Source organism: Saccostrea echinata, unplaced genomic scaffold, assembly GCF_033153115.1.
Source record: "Saccostrea echinata isolate AGI-Se365-2 ecotype Australia unplaced genomic scaffold, CSIRO_AGI_Sech_v1 ptg000058l, whole genome shotgun sequence".
NCBI lineage: Eukaryota > Metazoa > Mollusca > Bivalvia > Ostreida > Ostreidae > Saccostrea > Saccostrea echinata.
This window is the reverse complement of record NW_026889807.1, coordinates 74663-97024: the sequence shown is the minus strand read 5'-3', so window position 1 is coordinate 97024 and position 22362 is coordinate 74663. Positions and strand designations below refer to the sequence as shown.

General features: G+C 31.5%; 1 protein-coding gene across 1 annotated transcript; it reads left to right on the top strand.

The window, feature by feature from the left end:
• The first annotated feature begins 624 nt into the window (after positions 1-624).
• LOC133174502 (uncharacterized) lies at positions 625-9363 on the top strand. Its single transcript, XM_061309616.1, has 6 exons — positions 625-1201; positions 6058-6291; positions 6699-6947; positions 7814-7948; positions 8817-8954; positions 9207-9363. The coding sequence occupies exons 1-6, from the start codon at positions 625-627 to the stop codon at positions 9269-9271; spliced, it is 1398 nt and encodes a 465-aa protein (XP_061165600.1). The 3' UTR covers positions 9272-9363.
• Positions 9364-22362: the final 12999 nt, after the last annotated feature.

Genomic DNA, 22362 nt, shown 5'->3' with positions numbered 1-22362 from the left:
TCAGAATTTAATGGTGAATTTGTTATTATGGCAGGCGACTTTAACCTGATACAAGATAAAAATTTAGACTGCTTTAATTATAACAATGTGAATAACCCAGAGGCTAGGAAAGTGGTACTGAATTTGAAGGAAACATATAACCTGGTTGATCCTTGGAGAAATAAGTATAATAATCGGAAGAGGTATACATGGTTTAAAAATAACCCAATTAAAAAGGCTAGGCTAGATTATTTTTTGGTATCAAATGAATTAATGGCACTAATAGATAAAGTTGACATAGGCCCAGGCTATAGATCAGACCATTCAATGATTGAACTTAATATTACATTTAGTAAATTTGAAAGAGGAAAAGGGTTCTGGAAATTTAATAACTCGTTACTTACTGATCATGCCTATGTTGACAAAGTCAAAGAAACAATAAAAATTGTTAAAGAAAAATATGCTGCCTTCCCGCATAAGCCCTGTGAAATTAAAAATATATCAGATGAAAATTTATGTTTTACTATAGATGATCAGTTATTTTTTGAACAGCTTTTATTAGAAATAAGGGGTGTAACAATTGCCTTTTCATCTAGAAAAAAGAAGCTTAAAGAAAATAAAACAAAAATTCTTGAGGAAGAAATAATGAAATTAGAAAGTGATCATAATGATAGTAGCAACTCATCAGACACTTTTGAAAAATTAAAAGAAGCACAAACCAAGCTAGAAGAAATTAGGAAAGAATATATTAAAGGTTTATTTGCTAGAACTAAACTTAAATGGATAGAGTATGGAGAGAAGCCTACTAAATATTTTCTAAGTCTGGAGAAAAGAAATTATATTAATAAAACTGTGAACAAGCTTGTTACTGCTAATGGTGTTGTCACCGGCCAGTCAGATATTCTATCTGAAATTGAAAGATTTTATAAGGCATTATATTCATGTGGGGACAATAATTTATACGATGTGGAGTTGGAAAGCATCATTAGTACTGAACATATTAATGTATTGGATAGCAATGCCGCTAAAGAACTTGAAGGTTTAATTTCAAAAGAGGAAGCCCTTTTAGCACTTAAAAATATGAAGAATAATAAAAGTCCAGGAAGTGATGGATTTACTGTTGAATTTTACAAATTTTTCTGGAAAGATTTAGGAATTTTTCTAATCAGATCTCTTAATTATGGATTTTTATCTGGGGAATTATCCTTGACCCAGAAACAAGGTATTATTTCTATTCTCCCTAAGGGTGATAAGCAAAGAGAGTACCTTAAAAATTGGCGTCCTATTTCCTTACTTAATGTATCCTATAAAATTGCCTCTTCATGTATTGCAAATAGATTTAAGAAGGTCTTGGACTTCTTAATTCATGATAATCAAAAGGGCTTTCTTCAGGGCAGATTCATAGGAGAAAATAGTCGTGTAATCTATGATGCTATCCATAGCACTCTTGAAAAACAGATCCCAGGTATCATATTACTTATTGACTTTGAAAAGGCATTTGATTCAATTTCATGAAAATTTATGTATAGGACCTTAAAGTTGTTCAAATTTGGCCCGGATATAATAAAATGGGTATCAATTTTATATAACAAAGCTATGCTGTGTGTATTGCAAAATGGCATTTTTTCTGATTTCTTTTTAATTGGCCGAGGTTGCCGCCAAGGAGATCCTGTATCCCCTTATCTATTTAATCTCTGTGTTGAAATTATGGGAATTATGATTAGACAAAACAAAAATATTAAAGGAATAAATATAGGAAAGGAGAAAGTTTGTTTACTCCAATATGCAGATGATACAGTGTTGTTCTTAGATGGCTCAGAAAAAAGTTTAAAAAGTGCACTTGACTTACTTTTTCAATTCTCTAAATTTTCTGGTTTAAAGCCTAATATTAGTAAAACTAAAGTTATTTGGATTGGCTCAAAACTTGGTTCAAATGAAACACTGTGTGACTGTACAGATCTGAACTGGACTAATCAACCATTTACAATATTGGGTATTACATACACTGCAAATCTTAAGGAAATGGAACAGCTGAATTTTGACAGCAGATTAGTTGTGATTCAAAAAGAAATAACACAGTGGTCCAAAAGACATATTTCCCCATTGGGCAAAATAACAGTAGTTAAAAGTATTTTACTATCCAAACTTACTCATCTGTTTAGTGTTTTGCCTACGCCAAGTCCACAGTGGATAAAAAAGCTAGAAAAATTACTGTTTAAATATATTTGGGGTAATAAACCTGATAAAATTAGCCGAAAAACATTACAGTCAGATTTTAAAAAGGGTGGATGCAGAATGACTAATGTTGAAATATTCATAAAATCTATTAAACTTACTTGGTTAAGGAGATTACTTTCAACCAAGTCCACACAGTGGACAGTGTTGTTTACAGAAATTACAGGTTGTAATGTCACACAGATGTGTCAATTTGGATCAGATTACATTAAACAAAAATCTAAGTTAATTTTGAATCCCTTCTGGAAAGAAACACTTTCATATCTTGTAGATTTTATAAGTATTTCTAAATCTATAATGCAGAACAACACACTTTTAGAACCTTTATGGTACAATGAAAAAATTAAGATACAAAAACAGAGTGTTTTTTATAAATCCTTATATAAAAAAGGATTCCATATAGTTTCTGACTTGCTTATTAGTCAGGGCACTTTAATTACTTATGAAAGAATAAAAAATTACTTTAATGTAAAAATGCCCTTTACTGTATATGAAGGTCTTAAGCATGCTATTCTATGTGCAATGCCAGAAGTAAAATGTCTGGATCCTTCTTCACTAACAAGACCAGTCCAGCCTGAGTTTATAACAATTTTGTGTAAGGATAAAAAGGGATCTAGAAGAATATATGATTTGCTTATGTCTCAAGGACAACATAAACCTTTGTGTGAAAAGAAATGGACTAATGATTTATCACTACAAGAAGATTTTAATTGGAAACAAGTTTATATTAATCTTAAAAATCTAACAAAAGATACAACATTGTTTTGGTTTCAATACAGAATTTTACATAGAATACTTGGTGTGAATAAATATTTGTATTTTTCAAAAATTATTGATAATCAACAATGTGCACTGTGCTCACAGGAACCTGAGACACTTAGATATTTATTTTTTGAATGTGAAGTAGTTAAGATAATTTGGTCATCTTTAGAAGATTGGATTCGACAAAAATCCGGTAGAATAGTAGAGTTTAAAATACAAAATGTAATACTCTGTCCTGTAGATATTGATGTGGGCTTGAATATGATTATTGTATTAGTAAAGAAATATATTTTTCAAACATCACGAAAAAAGAGTACCATTATATTTAATGAATTATTATTGTACCTCAATGATTATTTTATTATAGAGAAAAAATCATATGGTGAGGAATTATTTGAAAAAAGATGGTCAAATTGGAAATGTCTTTTACAAGTATGTTTATCATAGGAGTTTTATTTTACTAATGCTATAAAATTATTTTAAACTTATGTAATACTGATATTTTTTCATCCCTCTTCCATATGTATTTGTCTGTATGTGAGTGTGTGTCTGTATGTGAGTGTGTGTCTGTATGTGTATTTAAGTGTATGCTTAAGGATATAAATGTAACTTGTTTGTTTCTGTAAATAAATTTATTAAAAAAAAAAAAAAAAAAAAAAAAAAAAAACTCTTCAAAGACAATTACGGCATATTTCACTGTTACATTCTAAAACGGAAAAAAATTATCTAAATATACGAAGTATTCAGCCCATACGTATCTGTTATGCATTCAACTTCATTGAATCTGAGGCTATTATGGGTCGGATACCTTAAATAAGATTTAAGATTATATATGTGGTCGAGAGAAACCTCTATATAAAATGGCTGTACTTAAGTACACAACTTAAAATCAAAACAGACCTCTCAGTGCAATATTATGTTGTCAACGAATTTAAAGTTTTTGGAAGCCTTAACGTAGCTATGTAGGGCCTCTTCTCTATTCTATTAGTTTTAAGGAATTGCGAGAACCAATGGGTGATGACACATTCTAATTCATTGGTATGAACAAAAAACTTCCTCTTTTTGTCAAATAACGTATAGAAATTTTATTATAAATACTTAGAATTGTAGACTCATGTTTTAGTGGTCTATTGAAATCACGTCACAAAAAGTATATATATATAATATAATATAGAATATTTTCTTTTCTAATTGTATTGGTTTAATATTTTTTCGATACAGTATGAGGTAAGAGATAGTTATTTTAACTTGAAATTGCAAACTTCTGTTACATACCCTACGAGGGAACATATAGATTACGACAAATGGTTTTAGAGCTATCAAAGTATTAGAACAAAGCTATTAAAATATCACAGTCAAATATCAGGGAAATGTGTTTATATATTGCATCAACTTGGTTCAATTAATTCCTAAATGCAAAAAGATCACTTATCTACTAATTGCGTAATAAGCACTTAATAAATGTATTTGTATCTAAAAACTAATGTGAATCATTTGTTTGCATATTTAAAATTAGTGTACGTGTGTATACCAACATTGTGAAACACGAATTACAATTCCTCGATGAAAAAATATTTTAAATTTAGTTTATGGATAGTCATTTTATCCACAAGAAAACAAAAATGAGGTAACATTCTTGATTAAAGAAAATAATGAGCAGTTTTTGTTGTAAGCGTGCATCATTTACAAATAGCACGATGTCAAAATCCTGGCGGAGAATCATCACGATTTTTTTATTGCAGTTCTATGTATGATTTTTTGTTTACTCAAATGAAAAGTCAAAGAAACTTTTCTCGCCCCTTAGGGCCTATGAGCAGCGAGGTTCTTGATTGTGTAAACGTCTGACATAGAGCCTTGGTTTTCAAAGTTGCATTCTAATGTGACACAACCTTAATTTTTATAGTACCGAGTGCTAAGAGGAACAGATGTTTCCTTTTTTTGCATAAGTTTGTCTTGGCCAGGGCGCGAATCATCAGCCTTCAAATTACGGAAGCGATCTACAGACTGAGCTTCTTTGCCGGTCAAGTACCAGTACATTGTAATTAATTGTTCATGCTATATAAGTGTCGATTATCTAATATATGAAAATACTTAAACAGTGCATTATCTATTTATTGATATTTAATAGATCATCTTTTTAAAAAAAGTGATTATCAATAATTCAAGGTGTTCGAAATTAATTTTCTATGCCGTTGCTCTCATTGTCATATTAGTTTATATAGTATTATAGCACATTATAAAGTATGTAAAAATCTCATAATGAATTACCTTCACAGATTCATCCAGCCACTAAGAGGGATTTTAACAGCTTTGTATTTTATCATCTTTATTCTGTTTACTACAATACAAAAAACAGATGGCTACGGTAAGACTTATTATATTATTTCGTGATCTTATTTTTTTATCTTAGAAATTATTTGGTTGCATAAGGTATGTTTCATTAATTTTATGTTTTTCGATGCAACATGTACCTTTGGAACGAGCGCAAATGGACCATCAAACATCTCTATACTGCCTATACCTTTTGTATTCGCTTCTTCAGAGTTCAAACCTCACAAAACTCTTACGACTGTAATGTCACATGATATCGTATGTTAGATACAGTTCCATATATAACAATGTATAAATAGTGGAACTCTTAGTGAAAGGCATTGTAGAGTAGATGCAATGATTATTTTCTTTCTAAGAAACTCTTTGCAAGAACCATATTTTCGCAACTGCAGACCAGTTTAATTCGCCATTATCGTCTTGAATTGTGGAAATGAAAGAATTCTGTTTAGATTTCAAATTAAAAAAGAAAATGCTTGATTAATATACTTATTTCTGTGCGAATTTCCTCTGTTCTTACACGTTAGTCTTTTGAGCTCGCTCTGCAAGCAGAGCTTTGCTATTAACTTGACTTGACCTGTTGAATCAGAATATGTTGAACATCTAACGAGTATTTCAAGTATGTTCTTTTAGTAATGACTTCGCTGAAAAATATTGTAGGTTATACTTAAGTATTTTCTTACACAAAGTTCTAATCTAAATGCATTTTGTCCTCTGGAAGGGTATTTTAAATAACTTTTCCATTTTCTTCAGAAAACATTGCCTTTGGCAAACCAGCCTGGCAGGACAATCCCTTTTCAACTCATTCAGGAAAATCTGATTATATATCAGAGAATGCGGTGGATGGTAGAAAAACAGACTTTTCCGGAAAACAATGCGCTGTTTCTCAAGGTAGAAAAAATAATGCAACTTGGCGAGTCGATCTTGGAGCCATTCGTGGTATAGACCACATTCGTATCTACTACAGGACAGGTGGAGCTGCGTGGGGTAAGAAAGTACTAATTCAGAAACCGAAGTCAATATAAAGATTTTATTTGAAGAGAAAGAAAGAAATCAGGGAAGGTAGATTCCCGGTTTCTTTGTATTACTTTGTGATATCTTTCCACAGAATGTATATTAAATTAAGGTGTTCTTCCTGATATTTTTTTTTTTTTTTCATTATTGCATCATGAATGTAAATTCAAATAAAGCACACACAGCTATATTTACTTGACCCTGTCCTTTTCCCTGCTCATCATTTGATCGTACATAGGAAACATTTTAAAATATGAAAAATCTGGTAATCTATGGACCATATTCGCAAACATCATTATACACGCAATATTCAAGAAAGTATACAGATTATCCAGACTATTTTGTTTTATATTATATTCTTAAATATTAAACTTTTTAAGATAACGGGAACGGACATGCCAGTCGGTTTCTGGGATTTTCTGTGTATATATCCAACACAACTGAGAAGAGTGATGGAGTTTTATGTTTTAAAGACGCTACTTTTACAAAAGCGACCATACCCGCTGTTGTAACACTGAACTGTACTCATTACGGCCGATATGTGATTTACTACAATGAACGAAAACCAACAGACCCTCCTTACTACTCTCAGTTTGCGCATGTCGAGCTGTGTGAATTCGAAGTATATGGTATGTGATTTTATTTTTTTTTTTACTTTAACTTTGCAAATAACTTTATAAACGACATTTTTGTCAAACTGGTCAAAAGCTTCATAACTTAAAGGTCGGGGGAAGGTTATGAAAATAAGATGTTGCCCAAGATATTCATTAAAAATATGCAGATCAAATTTTTTTTTTCAAATAATTTTTGACTAAAATTACCTTTATGAGGTCCAAATATTGTGTACATAGAGGATATTCACTGTTTTGTAGTTGGATATGTTTATATATACAGCTTTTTCGTGCGTGGGACAGGATGTTTTGATATTTTCACAACTGCGAAGCACGAGTGAGAATTAAAAAAAAAATCCTGTCTTACGAGTGAAATTAATTTCCTATCTATCTACAAACATTGAATTTTCTGTTTACTTTTTCTTTTTTTTTTTTTTATTTAATAATGTTCCCTTTGCCTCTGCCTTTTTGCAACACAGTACCATAGGCTGTGACGTCATAATTGAGCGGTTGAGAAGTCATAGCTTGGTGATTGTGAGATTGAAAACATTGTGAACATGGATTTCAACAACATATTTGTAGAAACTTCGGCAGGTTTAGCCCCTGTCAGGATGGTTTATTTACTCTGTCTATCTTAGAAAGGCCAGGGGATTTTTTTTTAAAACATTCTTCTTGAAAGGAAGAAAATTTTCGAGTTTAGCCGCATTCTGATATTCTGTCTCACTGTGACAGAATATCACTTTTATTCCGTTAATAAATTACAGTATTGTAATATTGAAAAAGTAATAAATGGCATTTCGACTAAATGTAATATAAATATGGTGTTGGACAGATGTTATTAGAATATGCTTCCTGTTAATGTTTACTCCTACACTTGTAATAAGGTTGTTCATCGCCTGAATACTTTGGTGAAAAATGCTCAAGATGTCCATCAAACTGCCTTGACAATCGATGCCACATAGCATCTGGTCACTGTTTTATATGTGATGATGGCTACCAAGGAAATGAATGCGAGCAACGTAAGTAAATATGAATCGGAAAAACACATGTGTATATTATAAATAAGATATGAAGCTGATGGGTATGCATAGAGTAGGCTTGATTATGCACTCCTCTGTCAAGTGAATGACTAAAATGCTAGCGTCAGAACGTATCGTGCTGTGATGTCTTTAAGCTTGAGTGAAAAAAGCCCTTCCTGTCACATAAGGAACAATAATTTTAATAGCTTCACTTTTTACATCTGCATTTTTTAATAACAATAGAACGTAAACACTGTTTTTTTTTTTTTTTTTTTTTTTTTTTTTTTTCAAAAACTAGGGTACCGAGTGATTATGAATTCTGTTGGTGTTGCTTTTAACCTCAAGGGTTTTTTTTTATCTTAATTTAAAACAATGCTTCGTTTATGATTCTTTCTTTCATTTCTAAGCATTCTAATTATAAAATTTCAAAAAAGTGTGTTTTTATCACTGTGTAACCAGTTTAAGTTTTTGACCCAGTTTTCGAAGATTCCTAAAACTTTACCACTTCGTCAGGACATTATTCCATGACTGAAATTCTTCTTATAATATATATACACTCTATGTAATATATGTCCATTTTCGATTAGCTTTAGATTTTGGGGCATTGGTACCAACAAAAATCAAACAAGTTAAACCCCCTCGAAATATATACAAAAAAAATCATTTATTCATCGCCATGATTGACTTAGTAGAGGCTTAGCAAACATTGCATGCACTACATTCAACTCAATACTAAACTAAAAACACTATAAAAATTGCTAGTTCAATTATCGGTAGTTGAAACTTGATTTGGATAAGATTCCACTAAAAAATATCCGTATGAGTTAAACTGTTTACGAAATATCTAAAGGATTTAATTAATCTCTAGCATGTCAAAACAGCACATATGGACGTCAATGTTCGAAAGTATGTGGAAAATGTCGAGATGGACAACAATGTGACCATACAAGTGGAATTTGTTACATGGGCTGTGATCTTGGATATTTTGGAAGCACCTGCCATCAAGGTAAAACTAGGAAACGAATACTCAAGAAATACATGGATCAATGTTAAAAAGTTCTCTGGGAAATTTCTTAGTCACTTCACAAACTCCTAGGCTTCTGATTGCATACTGTGAGGATTTTTTTTTTTAAATCTTCGGTACATTCATCTAGGAATCATTTAACATCGGGCATATATATATATATATATATATTTTAACAAAAGAAAAAGATGATACAAATATTATATTATATTTGGCATCCTTTGAAATTCTAAGAATCTGCAATTAGAGTGTCCAGTGGGAAGATTTGGAGTAAATTGCAAGACCGAGTGCAGTGTTAATTGTGGGTTACCTGGCACCTGTGATGGCGTGACCGGACAATGTATTGGGGATTGTCAGAAAGGATGGACTGGTGGGACGTGTGACAAACGCGAACAAGGTAAAAGAAAACCATTGCTTGTTTCAGTCACATCAATGCAATGCATATCTATGGGATAAAACAGAGTAAAATATTTTTAAGCATATAGAATATCAGGATTACCTTCAAAGAAATATAAAGGGCCATAGGGGTATAAATACGATGTCAGTAGATGTATTGAAACTAATATGAATTAATTTTTACACATACATATGTTTCAATAATTGGTTTAAGCATGTATAAAAATACTTTATATTTGCTCTAATTGAAAATTTTAAGTGTTTTCTTTGTACGGTTATGGGCATTCTGAAATTGTCTTTTAAAGATAAAAATGCTTTATTTTTTTTTTCAAATGCATTCTATAGGGGAAACATAGAATATACAATATCAAATGGAAATACAACCATCCGGGAGTTTTTCTTTTATAAAGAAAAAAAAAATAACATTATTACTTTTCTGAGTTTTGCTTAAATAATTTGAACCATTGCAAGTTAAAAAAAAAAAAAAAACATTTATTGCGATATGCATTGTACCTGCTGCTATAATTTAGGTTATTGTAATGATGTCTTAAATGGATCCAATAGACTTCCCACAGTTCTTTTTTCTCTTTCAAAAAGTTGAAGAAGTTGTAGAAACAAGCACGCAACCGTCTCCTTATGCTGTATGTGTAATTATCACAGCCCTTTGCTTGAGTGTTTTACTGAACGGAATTTTAATTGTCTGGTAAGATTACACTCTGAACAGGCTGTTAAGAGAAGAATGCACTCAAATACTAAAGTATACTATTCCTTCTGTTAATGTAAAGAGACAAGGAACTTGATCACACGCTTCATAAGGACTCATTTAACTATTGAACCAAATTTACTACATTTTTAAATTACTCTTTTTTATTCACTTTCTTTAAATTGGATTGCATGAATGCTTGTACTAATCTCATCAGGTCATGTCAACTTAGCTATCATTGTGATAAAGAACATTTAAAATAGTGTTGTTTTTTTTATATTTGTCGTATAAAAAGCTTTATAATGCTTTGTTCACAAACTCTTCCTTTTTCTAACATTCTTATTTAGAGATCTTCAATATGTCATGTCTATGTGATGACATACGAACTATAACTTCGGGTCCGACTGGTATTCTTTTCCAAACACTGACAACCTAAATAAAATCAAATCCCCCCCCCCCCCCCAAAAAAAAAAAAAAATAAATAAATAATAAACATTTTAAGTCATTATATCAAAGCATTAACCAACATCATAGGTGTTTTTTTTTTTTTAATATGGACAAAATAATTGAATGTTTATTTATTCTTAAATGTTAGGGAAAAACTAATTGAAATAACTTTTACATAAGGCTTAGGGATTTGTTGAACTGCTTCAGATTAACTTCAGCATTGATTTTCATAGCACTCTAATGAACTGATACCAGTTCTTTATTTGTTACCTGACTTGCCATTGAAACATTTAAAAGACATGAGTTAAATAGATTTTTCAATCAAAGGTTGTAACAAGGCTTTATTATCCTTCTGTAACTCTAAATTATTCAATTCTTTTAATTTGATTTCAATTTTTAAATCAATTCATTCAATTCTTTTCAAGAATATATAATACTTTGTTGACTGTCTTTGTATGGAACTGTGCATTTATCTTTATTTATCCATTCATAATCATTGTTAAACTACAAAGTTCTTAAATTTCTGAATTTAACAATTTATTGGGCAAGTGCGTTAATTGCATTTTACATGGTAACAAATAATTAAAATATTAATCGCACGCAATCTCATTATTTTGTTAGTCAAGCATACTTATAAGTCTTGAAAAAGGAAGATTTTACATACATTATATACTCTGCATTATACACTATTCTTGGTCCCGATTCCTTTCATTTTTTCTCCATAAACAAAATATTTTTCAATATCCAGCTTTTCTTTATTTCATGGATACATAAGAGAATTTATCGTTTGAGTACATGAAAACAATTCTTGGTTTTGATTTCTTTCATGTTTCAGTAATAATCAAAATTTCTTTCAATTTTAAAATTCAATTTTGTATCATTTTTTTTTTTCGAAATACTTATGAGAATTTATCGTTTTAGGATTATCAGAAATGTGAGGTTTAGACAAATATTATCTCAGACAAAAACAAACAGAGAGATAACTACAATACAAAACACAACTACAGCAACACCTGGCAAGATAGAGAGCAATGACGAATATGAGGAACTTGGACAAATAGGTCAAGCGACCAAATATGATCAAGCCTGAAAGAACTATTAAAAAAAGGTTTTTGAACAATGGAACTGAGAAATGGTCGTCATTATTTGAGAATTTGTCTATATTTTCACGAATTATGTATTGTATATCAGGAATTGTGTTATGATAAATTTTACCTTTGTGATGGAATATATGTTATTTAAAAAATGCTGTAGGGTATTGTACATTTTTACTATATGATCATTAGAGCCCCGCCCAAACTCCATAACTCCTGACCCTTGGGCCATAAATTTCACAATTTTGGAGGAAGGCTAAATGCTTATTAGAATCATGCCAAGAGCTTGACTGCTTCATGAAGTAAAGAGGATTTTAAAGATAACACTGATTTTGATGGTTTTAGTACCAAAAATGCACCTCGGGACCCCAAATTTTGGCTTGTTTTTCCGGGATTTGGGCCTCAGTCGCACCCGTACAGCCCACCCCGAGGCCCGAACGAGCAGGATAAAACACCAAATATTCTGTCAATCAATGTATGCCCTAATGAAAATTCACCAATTGATATGGGGCCATTCACCTTCCTTCTGAGATACATACCTTCTTCTAAGCCCTACTGCTTTTCAGCTGACCACGTGTTTTAGCTTCGCATTTAAAACTCTGTATATGATAAGCGTCATAGTGACACCTACATGTTGCACATCATTCTTTTTTCAGCAAGCACTCTGCTACACTGCAAATGTGTCCCATAATTATTCTATTCATTTTTCTTCATAAAATATTAAACCGTTCACGGTAGCTCAGTCGGTAGAGCGCTCGCTTCGTGATCGGGAGGTCGTGAGTTCGAATCTCGGCCGCGACAGACCTAAGTCGATAAAAAATAGGTAGCAACTGTTCCTTCGCCATGCGCACGGCACTTTGAAGTGAAAGTTGCGGGTCTTTCGGATGAGACTTTAAAAACCGAGGCCCCGTGTCACGGCAGGCGTTGGCACGATAAAGATCCCTCACTGCTCAATGACCCTGAGTGCCGAGTAAAGGTCAAAATTTGAAGCCCTTCACCGGTATATGGTGACGTCTCTATATGAGTGAAAAATTCTCGAATGGGACGTAAAACAATATACAATCAATCAATCAATCAATCATAAAATATTACATCAAACAGGGGATATCTCAGTTTTTTAAGAAATTTGACCGGGTCTTTATTACGAAACTATCCCTTACCACCTACCGATAATTAGTTCGTTCTCTGTTACGCAACACTGAACGCGCGTTCGCATTCTGGTTTCGCTACTGAATTTTGGGTTCGCTTTCGGCGTTCGCTCTGGGTCCTCTGCGGGTTCGTTCGGGGTGCGCTCTCGGGGTTAGCTTTAGCGAAACCCAAGCAAACCCGGAGTGGGCTTTGGGTTCGCTTTCTGTTAGGTTGTGTCTGGTCGGTACTGTAGCGCAAAGTCGGACTGGATATACAGATTGTGTATACGAAGTGTTAACACTGATGCTGCTCGTAAATTTCGCACATTACATGTATCGTGTCGTGTATTTGATTTGAATTTTAAACATATACTCCGTGTGTTGTCTTAATTTCCATCAATAACTATATAATGGTCCCCATCAAGATAATATTGTAACCTTTGACAGGGTAGTTATTAATAAGAAATTTATAGAATCTGTCAACGAACTTTAAGAACAAATCACGTATTTGTAAATTTGAATGCAATTTCTTTAAAATTAAATTTCAAAAAGCATTTGATAAGTAAGGTTATCTTTATAAACTGATTTGGAGGTACTTAAGACAATCTGGATTGAGATCATGGGAGTAATTGGTCATGTTGTGAAGCGTTATTATACATTATATCATTGTTCAGACTGTTCTTCATTTTTTAAATATTAAATCACTGTTGAGTACAGTAAATTTATTTGAATGTACATCTTATCCCGCCTATCTTTTTCAGTAACCCTTGAAAATATAAAAAAAAAGACATTGTTAATTAAATGACATATTATTTTTAATATTAATATTTTTTTTTTAATTTTAATAAATTAAATTTTGTTTGAATCATGGCCCCCGGGGTAGAGCGGGGACAAAACAGTGGGTCAAAGTTTTACATAGGAATATATAGGTGTAATGGTTAATGGCCATTTGAGTAAAACACATTGAAGACTTCAAATAATGGAATGTCCTGACAACACCTGGAATTGACTAGCCAAACCAAAGGGTATATAAGGCAAAGCTTTTGGAAAGTCAGGCATTCAGAAGCTAGCTGAAGAAGTTGGATTTTGAGTCAGCAATAAAGTAGTTAAGGTATTCCATTCCTTATAGCAACAGATTTAATGAAGTGGAATACAAAACATATGTGTGGGGGTTGAATACTCAGTATATTTCGACATAATCCCCATTTATTACTATCTTAGCATGAAATGATGAGACGTGTCCTTATTTATGACCTTGAATTTTGTTAAGAGTTATCTCCGTCTGTTTTCAATTAATAAAAATATCAGTTGAAAAAAAAAAAACATATCTGGTATAAAAAAAAATCATTTTCAATTATCTTCTATTTCTAATGTTTTAATCATCTTTCCACCAAAGTATTTATTTATATTCTTATTACTTCAATCTTTATTCTAAAAAAAAAAAAAAAAAAAAAAAAAAAAAAAAACACCTTGTCCCCGTAGACTTCAATGCCATCTTTGTTAATAAATTACTGCTTAGTTAATAACATTTTTGAAAATATCTCTTAATATATATTTTTCTACTCTAAAATGCTTTAAGTTAATCAATATCAGATAATTATGTACGTATTGGACATTTAAGAATAGAGAATTTGGTATTATTAGGTAACGAAAACCTTTAGGGCAAGAACACAATAAAAATTATAAACAACAGCAAGTGTCCTGTGGAATTGATGTTACGTTCTGGTTGTAGTCAAATAGGAAGAAACACGGTACAAGTAGTACTCTACTCAGTCCCCGTCTCTAGATAAGAGAAAATTTTAATACCGTGTGACATAACCTCAGACAGAGGTGTCTTCATAATCATTCCAATCATTAACTCAAACAGAGTCGAAGGAAACCTATATATCCCTTGTACACGCTACATAGGAAATATTTTTGAAATCTTCTTCTCAAGAACTAAGCCATTGTTAGTCATATTTATACAGAAGCAACCTAACTTACGTATTGTAAAATCACGTTTTTTTTTTTTTTTTTTTTTTTTTTTTTTTTTTTTTTTTGTTTTTTGTTTTTTAAATTATGACCCCAGGGGTTAGAGGGCCCAACAGAGAGTCAAAGTTTTGCATAAGATTTTTGAAGACTCATCTTGTAAAAACCTTCTGCTCAAGAATTGCTTGGCCATGATTAGTCATATTATTATAGAAGCATCATCAGTGAAGACTCAAATGTGTTACAATTTAGAGTGGGTAGGGTGGGGTCACAATGAGAGATCAGAATTTTACATAGGAATAGCAAAAAATACGGAAAAAATCGTTCGACGAGATGTACAATTGTTTGAATATATTATATCGAATATTATGCGGAAAGTCTTTCATACTAAGTACTCTTTTCCAATATTTCATTCTCAGATCAAGTTGAGTATGATCTTTAACAGATTCAGATTCTTACTACGAAAAGTACCTGACTATTGAGTGTTGGACATCATTAACTATTATACATGTCTTTTTGCAGTAAAGTGTAATGGATTTTGAGCTCGAATACTGTTCGTTTTCTCCACATATTTCATCCAGTAAGAAATACCGCTTCAGAATTTATTTATTAATTTTTTTTTAGAGTAGGCGGGGGGGGGGGGGGGGGGGGCAAGCATTTTGCAGAAAGTGATATGTCTACAGTATTTGATACTTAAATACATCTCTAAAGTTCAAGTGTACAAAGATATGCAGATACTGTAGAATGTCTTTTCGGTAAAAACATACCCAGGCTTTAGGACACAGGTTATTTCTACATTCCTATGAATTTTTTATGTAGACAGTCAGTAGCATATATAATAGGTACTTCTAATAATAAAGATTTTTTGAGAGTTTCTTCTGCTGTACTTGATTTACCAAAAAGAATGAAAAAAATTATGTGAAGAAGAAGAGCAAACAAATTCATCATCGTCCATTGACGTTGGTAGTCCCCCCCCCCCCCTCCCCCCATCCCCTTCTCATCCTATTTTTTTTTTTTTTTTTTTTTTTTTTTTTTTTAAGTTGGGCTAAACATTATACGGCGTTTTAACGCCGAAATAATTTTGCTTAAAGTCACTAAAATTTTGGAACATATTAAATGTTATATATAATATATAATAATAATATTAACATATTTTCCCACCGCACTTCCCAAAAACCCTATTTTCTTAAAAGGAATGTTTAGATACTACGCATTATGTGTGCCAATACCTCGGATGTGTAAAACTATGTGTAAATAAACTGAACTTGTGAACAATAGTGTGTTGCAAATGGTCTTTTTGATATAGATGCGGCTTCCAGCAACGACTTTTTTTTGTATGCCAATAGATTTATCATGATATAATGATGGACTTAATATTAACTTATTCAAAAAAGAGCATCAATAGGTGCATCATGCCTTTGTCAGAAGTCTAATTTTCTACTTTCCTGAAAAAAAACCTCCTAATAATTTTTTACTTCATGTGTAATCGAGTTAAAAGAAATGTTTTAACATATGAAAACCAATTCTTTCACTCCTGAAAAGATTTTGAGGAAGTAAAAACACCTGTAGATCATTAACACAACGGTTTTATTCTTCTTAAATATACTTAGTTGCATCACAAAAACAGTTCTTAATTTTTCAAAAATATAAGAAGGCAAACGAATAAATAGATCAGATGTGATTTTCTTGTTAAATTGTATAATTTATACCTTGGTTGTATCCGTTCATACAGAACATTTCGATCATCGGTACGCTTGTTTTATTTTCTAACAGCATGTCCTTGTGGTAGACGAGGAAATAAATCGTGCTGTAAACCAAACTCTAAAGGCTGAAAAGAAATGCACTTGTGACGATGCTGATTTTTATCCTGAAAATTCATTTTTATACAAGGAAGAATATGCATGTTACTCATTACCTAAAAGAAGTTGACCTGTTTTTCATCAGTAAAATATTGGGGTGTAATCGAAACATAAAATACTATACATGTATATGATTTAATTTAATTTTTAATTAAATTACAGACAACTGTAATCATTTTCCCGGAAACACCAAAACTTTTCAATATTTAAGGTAAACGAAGTTTCCTTCATATCACCATATATAAATTGATTTCTTTCTACGGATATTTGTAATTATTAGTCCCCTACCGGTGAAACCGGAGGGGACTATAGGTTTCCTCTGAGTCTGTCCGTCCATCTGTCTGTCTGTCTGTCTGTCTAGCTGTCTGTCTGTTCCTCCGTCTGTCTGTCAGTCTGTCCCACTTGCTTTTCCGCACTTTTTTTTTCTAAATGCTTGCAGATATTGAGCTGATTTTTGGTATGTGGGTTAATCTTGAAGAGTTAAAGATCAAGTCTGCATTTTGCTCCGCTTCAATGATTTGTGATGGTATTACGACCTTTTAAATTTTTCAGGGTTTTCCGCATTTTTGTTTCCTGAACGCTTGCAGATATTGAGCTGATTTTTTGGTATGTGACTTTATCTTGACGAGATATAGATCAGGTTTGCATTTCCTCCCGCTTCACTGATTTTTGACGGATTTATGGCATTTTCAATTTTTAATGGGAACCAGAATGCACTTGCCGTTAGGGGACTAGTATTGCTAATGCAATACTCTCAGAATGCTTGTTTTTTTTTTTTTTTTTTTTTTTTTTTCAAAAGATAAATTTTGCACATTACAGTTTTAATCTTTTCATTTATTTTGTTTTTTTTTAATCTATAAGATATTTTGAGAAAAACAGAGGTATGGCTTTCTAGTTTAAGTTATAAGTTTTCCATGTTGTGGATATAATAAACGTAACGTATGTAGGTTAAACAATGCAGTAGTTCATTTGGATCATGTATGACTTTGGTGCGAAATCACCACTTTTTCTTAGCAGTTTTATTTTTCATGGATTTGTAGGTTGATATCAGAGAAAAACTGAAACAATTGTATAACTGTATTAAAGTTTGCCAACCATATACTAATAACAACCATGAAATCTATTACATTTATCACATTATTTTACTTATTCATTTACTAACAGACTAAATTAATCCAACTTGGAAATCCAGCATCCTCATATTATAAACTTAAAATAACTTTCTGTAGAATCAGAATGTTTTTTAAAACAAACTGGTTTTAGAAGTAACCACATAAGTATCCACACCAGTCATTTGCCATAACTATTTCCGAGTTCCATTTTTATTGAGGAAAGTGTTGTCTGGATGTCACAAAGTCAGATGTTTTATGGTGGAATATATAGAATAACACGTTTTTGGTGGCTTTGATTATGTAAAAAAAATCTCGTGTATGTAATTTTTCTTGAAGTTATTTTGAAAATCTTTATTTGATTAATACTTTTTCTTAAAAATCAGTTGAACAAAGCATCTTTAATTTTTTCCTCAAAATATCTTCTTTCTTGAGTCGGCAATATATTTGATTGTAAGGATTTTGTGATTGTTTTTCTTTTCTTTTATTTTTGTTTTGTCTTCCAGGAACAATTATATAGTTATTTTCCTGAAATAAGCCCCCAAAGCCAATGAAAGGTTTATGTTTTTGGTGCGAAATTTTACAAGTTCAGACACTATTAAACATGTATTATTGACAGTGTTCAATCTCATAAAAAAAGAGAAAAAAAGCAAATCTTGAACATGACAAAAACACGGACCACTTGAAACATCAGAGGTAGGACCAGATGCTTAGGAGGAGAAAGCATCCCCTGTCTACCGATCATGCCCGTCCTGAGCCCTTAGTTTTGATCAGGAAGACAGAGTAGTCCCATTCACATTAGTCTAAAAACAGTTTTTTTTAACAAATCGTATGAAACATTTTAGACAAAATACAGCCCAAAGATAAGGTTTTTCCAAGCAAACAAGTCCAAAATTTTAAGCAAGTAAATTACGTAAAATGTGCTGAATGCTAATTTTGATGAGGTTGATGAAATACTATTATAACAAATATTAATTTGTCAGTAGATCGTCTCGGCTGAAAAATTATCGTATTGAGAGAATGCTTTTACATGTCGATTTTGGGAGACATAATATAATATGCAGGTGCTGTTGGAATAAACAAGGAAAGTTGATGATGGAAAAGCTGAAGTCATCCCGTTTGTCCTACAAATAAGGTTTTAAGGAAGCTGGGGGGTCAACAAATTAACCAAAAATTAACCACCAGATTTAACTTTAATTTTTAGATATGATATCTTAAGCTGTCAACTATCATTTGGCAAAGAAAAATTTCAAAAATTTTAGTTTAAAATTTGATCATTTTCTATATCTTCATATGGAGCTCTTCTTCTAAAGGAGATCAATATAGTCTAAAAATGGCCACAACCCCCCAGCCTCTTTAAATGGTAATTATGTCTTTAGTCAGTAAAACATCCAAATGTGAAACAGATGTGGCAGACTCTGTAGTGCCCCTTACTTAAAGATCAGTGGGATATATAGAATTGGTGTATTAAAGAAAGTAACTATTAATAATTGATAAAACGTCGTCGATATATATATATATATATATATATATATATATATATATATATATATATATATATATATATATATATATATATATATATATATATATATATATATATATATATGATTGCGCCCATGGGAAAAGGGCTCTTATGGCAATTTTTACACATTTTAAGTTTTTAATGGATATTAATAGAGCAAGGTTAGAAGTTGCCAAATCTGAATTTTTATGACCCTACGTCAACTCTAAGTAGGTTTTTTCTTCATTTATATCAATGATACTTTAACAGGTAAACAGTGACGTCATGTTACTTTCGCACCAACGTCAAAAGTTTTCAGAGTGAACATGACTTTCACTTTGCATTGTAATGTTACTACGGTAATAAATTTATGTTATTGAGCATTTCCAGAGACATTTTTGGGTCGTTGTCTCTTTTAATAATTGTATAATATGATAATAAATAGTTGAATTAATTATTATTCATCATGCAGTTGTGTATAGAATTATGCGTGTTTGTTCGTTTGTTTGTTTTACATTTCACTATGCTGGAATGTCAGGAAAACCCGAGAAGCAAGCGGCTTCTGTTCAATATCAATTTATTCTCTCAAAACCAAAGTATTTATTTTGTGTAATAATCGTTTGAGAAACCTGTAGAATTCATTCGAAAATCATCTCATTTTAAGCATGGCTCTCGATAGGACAAGATGTCATTTTTTTTTTTTCGGGGGGGAGGGGGGGGGGGGAGGGGTTGAATCCAGTATAAACGATATCTCTTTCAAAATGTGAAGTTAAAAATATTTCAAAAAAATTCTCGGAAACAACGATGAAATAGATGCTGCTGGGTAATGAAAATTTGTTTCTTTTTTTTGTTTTTGTTTTCTAAATATAATTAGACAGAAAATTTGTGAAATGTAGTGAGTTACCGTATACGCTGTACAACAATTTAAGGACATTTAGTTGATACACTGCATGTTAAGCAATATTCGATAAAAAAAATTCAAACAAAAAATCAGAAGGACTTCTGCCCGCATGTGGTAACAAAACTTCTTTTTTTAAATTGAAATGATACACATTTTTTCAGTCACAGCAAGGAACATTTTTGAATAATTTTTAAGTAAGCAGGTTGATAAATTATAAACAAATGGATGAATTATAATTCACATGCATTTAAAATAAAAAAAAAAAAACAGATCCAGGATGACCAGTGGTTGGATTGTGTGTGTGGGGGGTGGAGGGTGGGGGTGGGTGGGTTAAAAGTTAAATGACAGAAACATGCAATACTTGTAGTTAATATGAGTTTAACAGCATACGAGGGTTGTCGTATTTTTAAAATCTTCCTACATTTAAGGTGTGCAGGGGGGATGCCTTCCCACAACCAACCCCATAACCTCCAGATACGTCATTTGGTTAGGTTTGAAATAATATTGACTTAATTCCTCAATTTATTTTTGCACCTTGAACTCTCTCCTTACGTACATGTATATGAGCAGGGTCATTTTCAAAACAAACAGCGATCATGAGCTCCACATGCCTGGAACTGGAAACTTAACTGCTATCAAATCTAGTTAATCATGAGAAAAATTGCGTCCTAGAATAACGATTTTGTTTGATTTTGTAAAATTAAATGGTTTTAGAAGAACATGGGTATTAACAGATATCAGGTATTTTATTGTCATTTCAACAAATTTTATCCGAACTTTGAATGAAATCAATATATCATTTTTTTTAATTAATATCAAATAGATTTTTCTAAGAAATAAATCATAAATAATTATATATATGTTGTCGTTAGGAATCAATGACATGCAGATTAATTGATAGAATTTTTCGGCTGGGGGGGGGGGGTGTAAAAATTAATTGAAAGTTTTTTATATCCAGTCAGTTAAATGCGACTGGTTCATAATATTCCTTGACTGGCTGAGTTTTTAAATGACAAATTTTTACGATGTGGCATACATTTAGGTACATGTAAATATTGTTATGTGATGGTGTGTTTAGAATCCCCCCCCCCCATTTCTCGCGGCTTCTTTATCGTATGAAATTCTAATGTTATTGTTTTCAAATGTTATTGTATATGAAGTTTTACAATATAAAAATTCCATTCTGGCCCCATGCCAGAGACTTGGATATGCTTATTCTTGTAAAGCTTTACAGATTCACTGTAAAGTAGTTAGGTCCCAGTAATATAAAATGACCCTGGCCCTCTTCCCCGGTCTCCTGCACTGCCATAAAAATAAAAACTTGCAACATGTTCTTGTGTGTGTGTGTGTGGGGGGGGGGGGGGGGGTTAAAAGTTAAATGACAGAAACATGCAATACTTGTAGTTAATATGAGTTTAATAGGTATAATATTTTTAGCATTTAATTTACTTTGTACAAGGCAAGTTAAGCAATATCATACTAAACCGATAACTGAGATTATTATTTCAATAAAAAAACGAGTTTTAGATTGATAATAGAAATGTAATGACATACAATGCTGAGATTCTATGAATGACAAGGATTACATATATTTGACTTTTAATTGACTAAAAACTGCAGATAAAGCTAAAACCTTTGAACTTTTTTATGCACAACACGAGTACCAAAATGTTATATTTTCGAGTTACTGAAAATAAATAGACAGCAAAAGAAAAAAAAAAGGAGATAGAGATTTCTTTTCATAATACGATATTGTTGTTTTTTTTGAAAATTCGCCTTTTCATTAAAGTTTCACATTTCACATTGTATTAATAAACTCGATTTAATGTAACATCTCTCTATCTCTCTTTCTCTCTCCCTCTCTCACACACACCTCAGGTATACATACATGTAAACTTTTTTTAAGCTAGAACAATTAGAACAAGTTTATTTCATTCGGTAGTTTTTGTTTGTTTTCAAGTACTTACATCGGAATTGGCAACAACAAAAATAAGACGAAACAATTTTTTTTTAAATTTCAGTTTATTTTATTTAAATTTATGATCATTATTACTAAAAAAAAAATAATAAAATTCAAATTATTTTAAAAAATAATTTCATGTTAAAATAAATAGATGCACATGTAACAGATTTAAAAAAAATAAATGAAAGTCTGGTTCAATGTAGTATCTATTTCTTATTCTATATTTTTTTCCTCTTTCACTTTGACAGCTGCTAGTTCCATAAGCTTTCAAAAATACTTTTAAAGAAAATATAAATATAATGCTTACAATTAAAACGTT

Coding starts and splice junctions, on each gene's coding strand:
- LOC133174502 (XM_061309616.1), top strand. CDS start 625: ATGAAATTAGAAAGTGATCATAATGATAGTAGCAACTCATCAGACACT. Junction 6,292..6,698: donor GACAGGTGGAGCTGCGTGGG/GTAAGAAAGTAC, acceptor AAACTTTTTAAG/ATAACGGGAACGGACATGCC. Junction 6,948..7,813: donor GTGTGAATTCGAAGTATATG/GTATGTGATTTT, acceptor ACTTGTAATAAG/GTTGTTCATCGCCTGAATAC.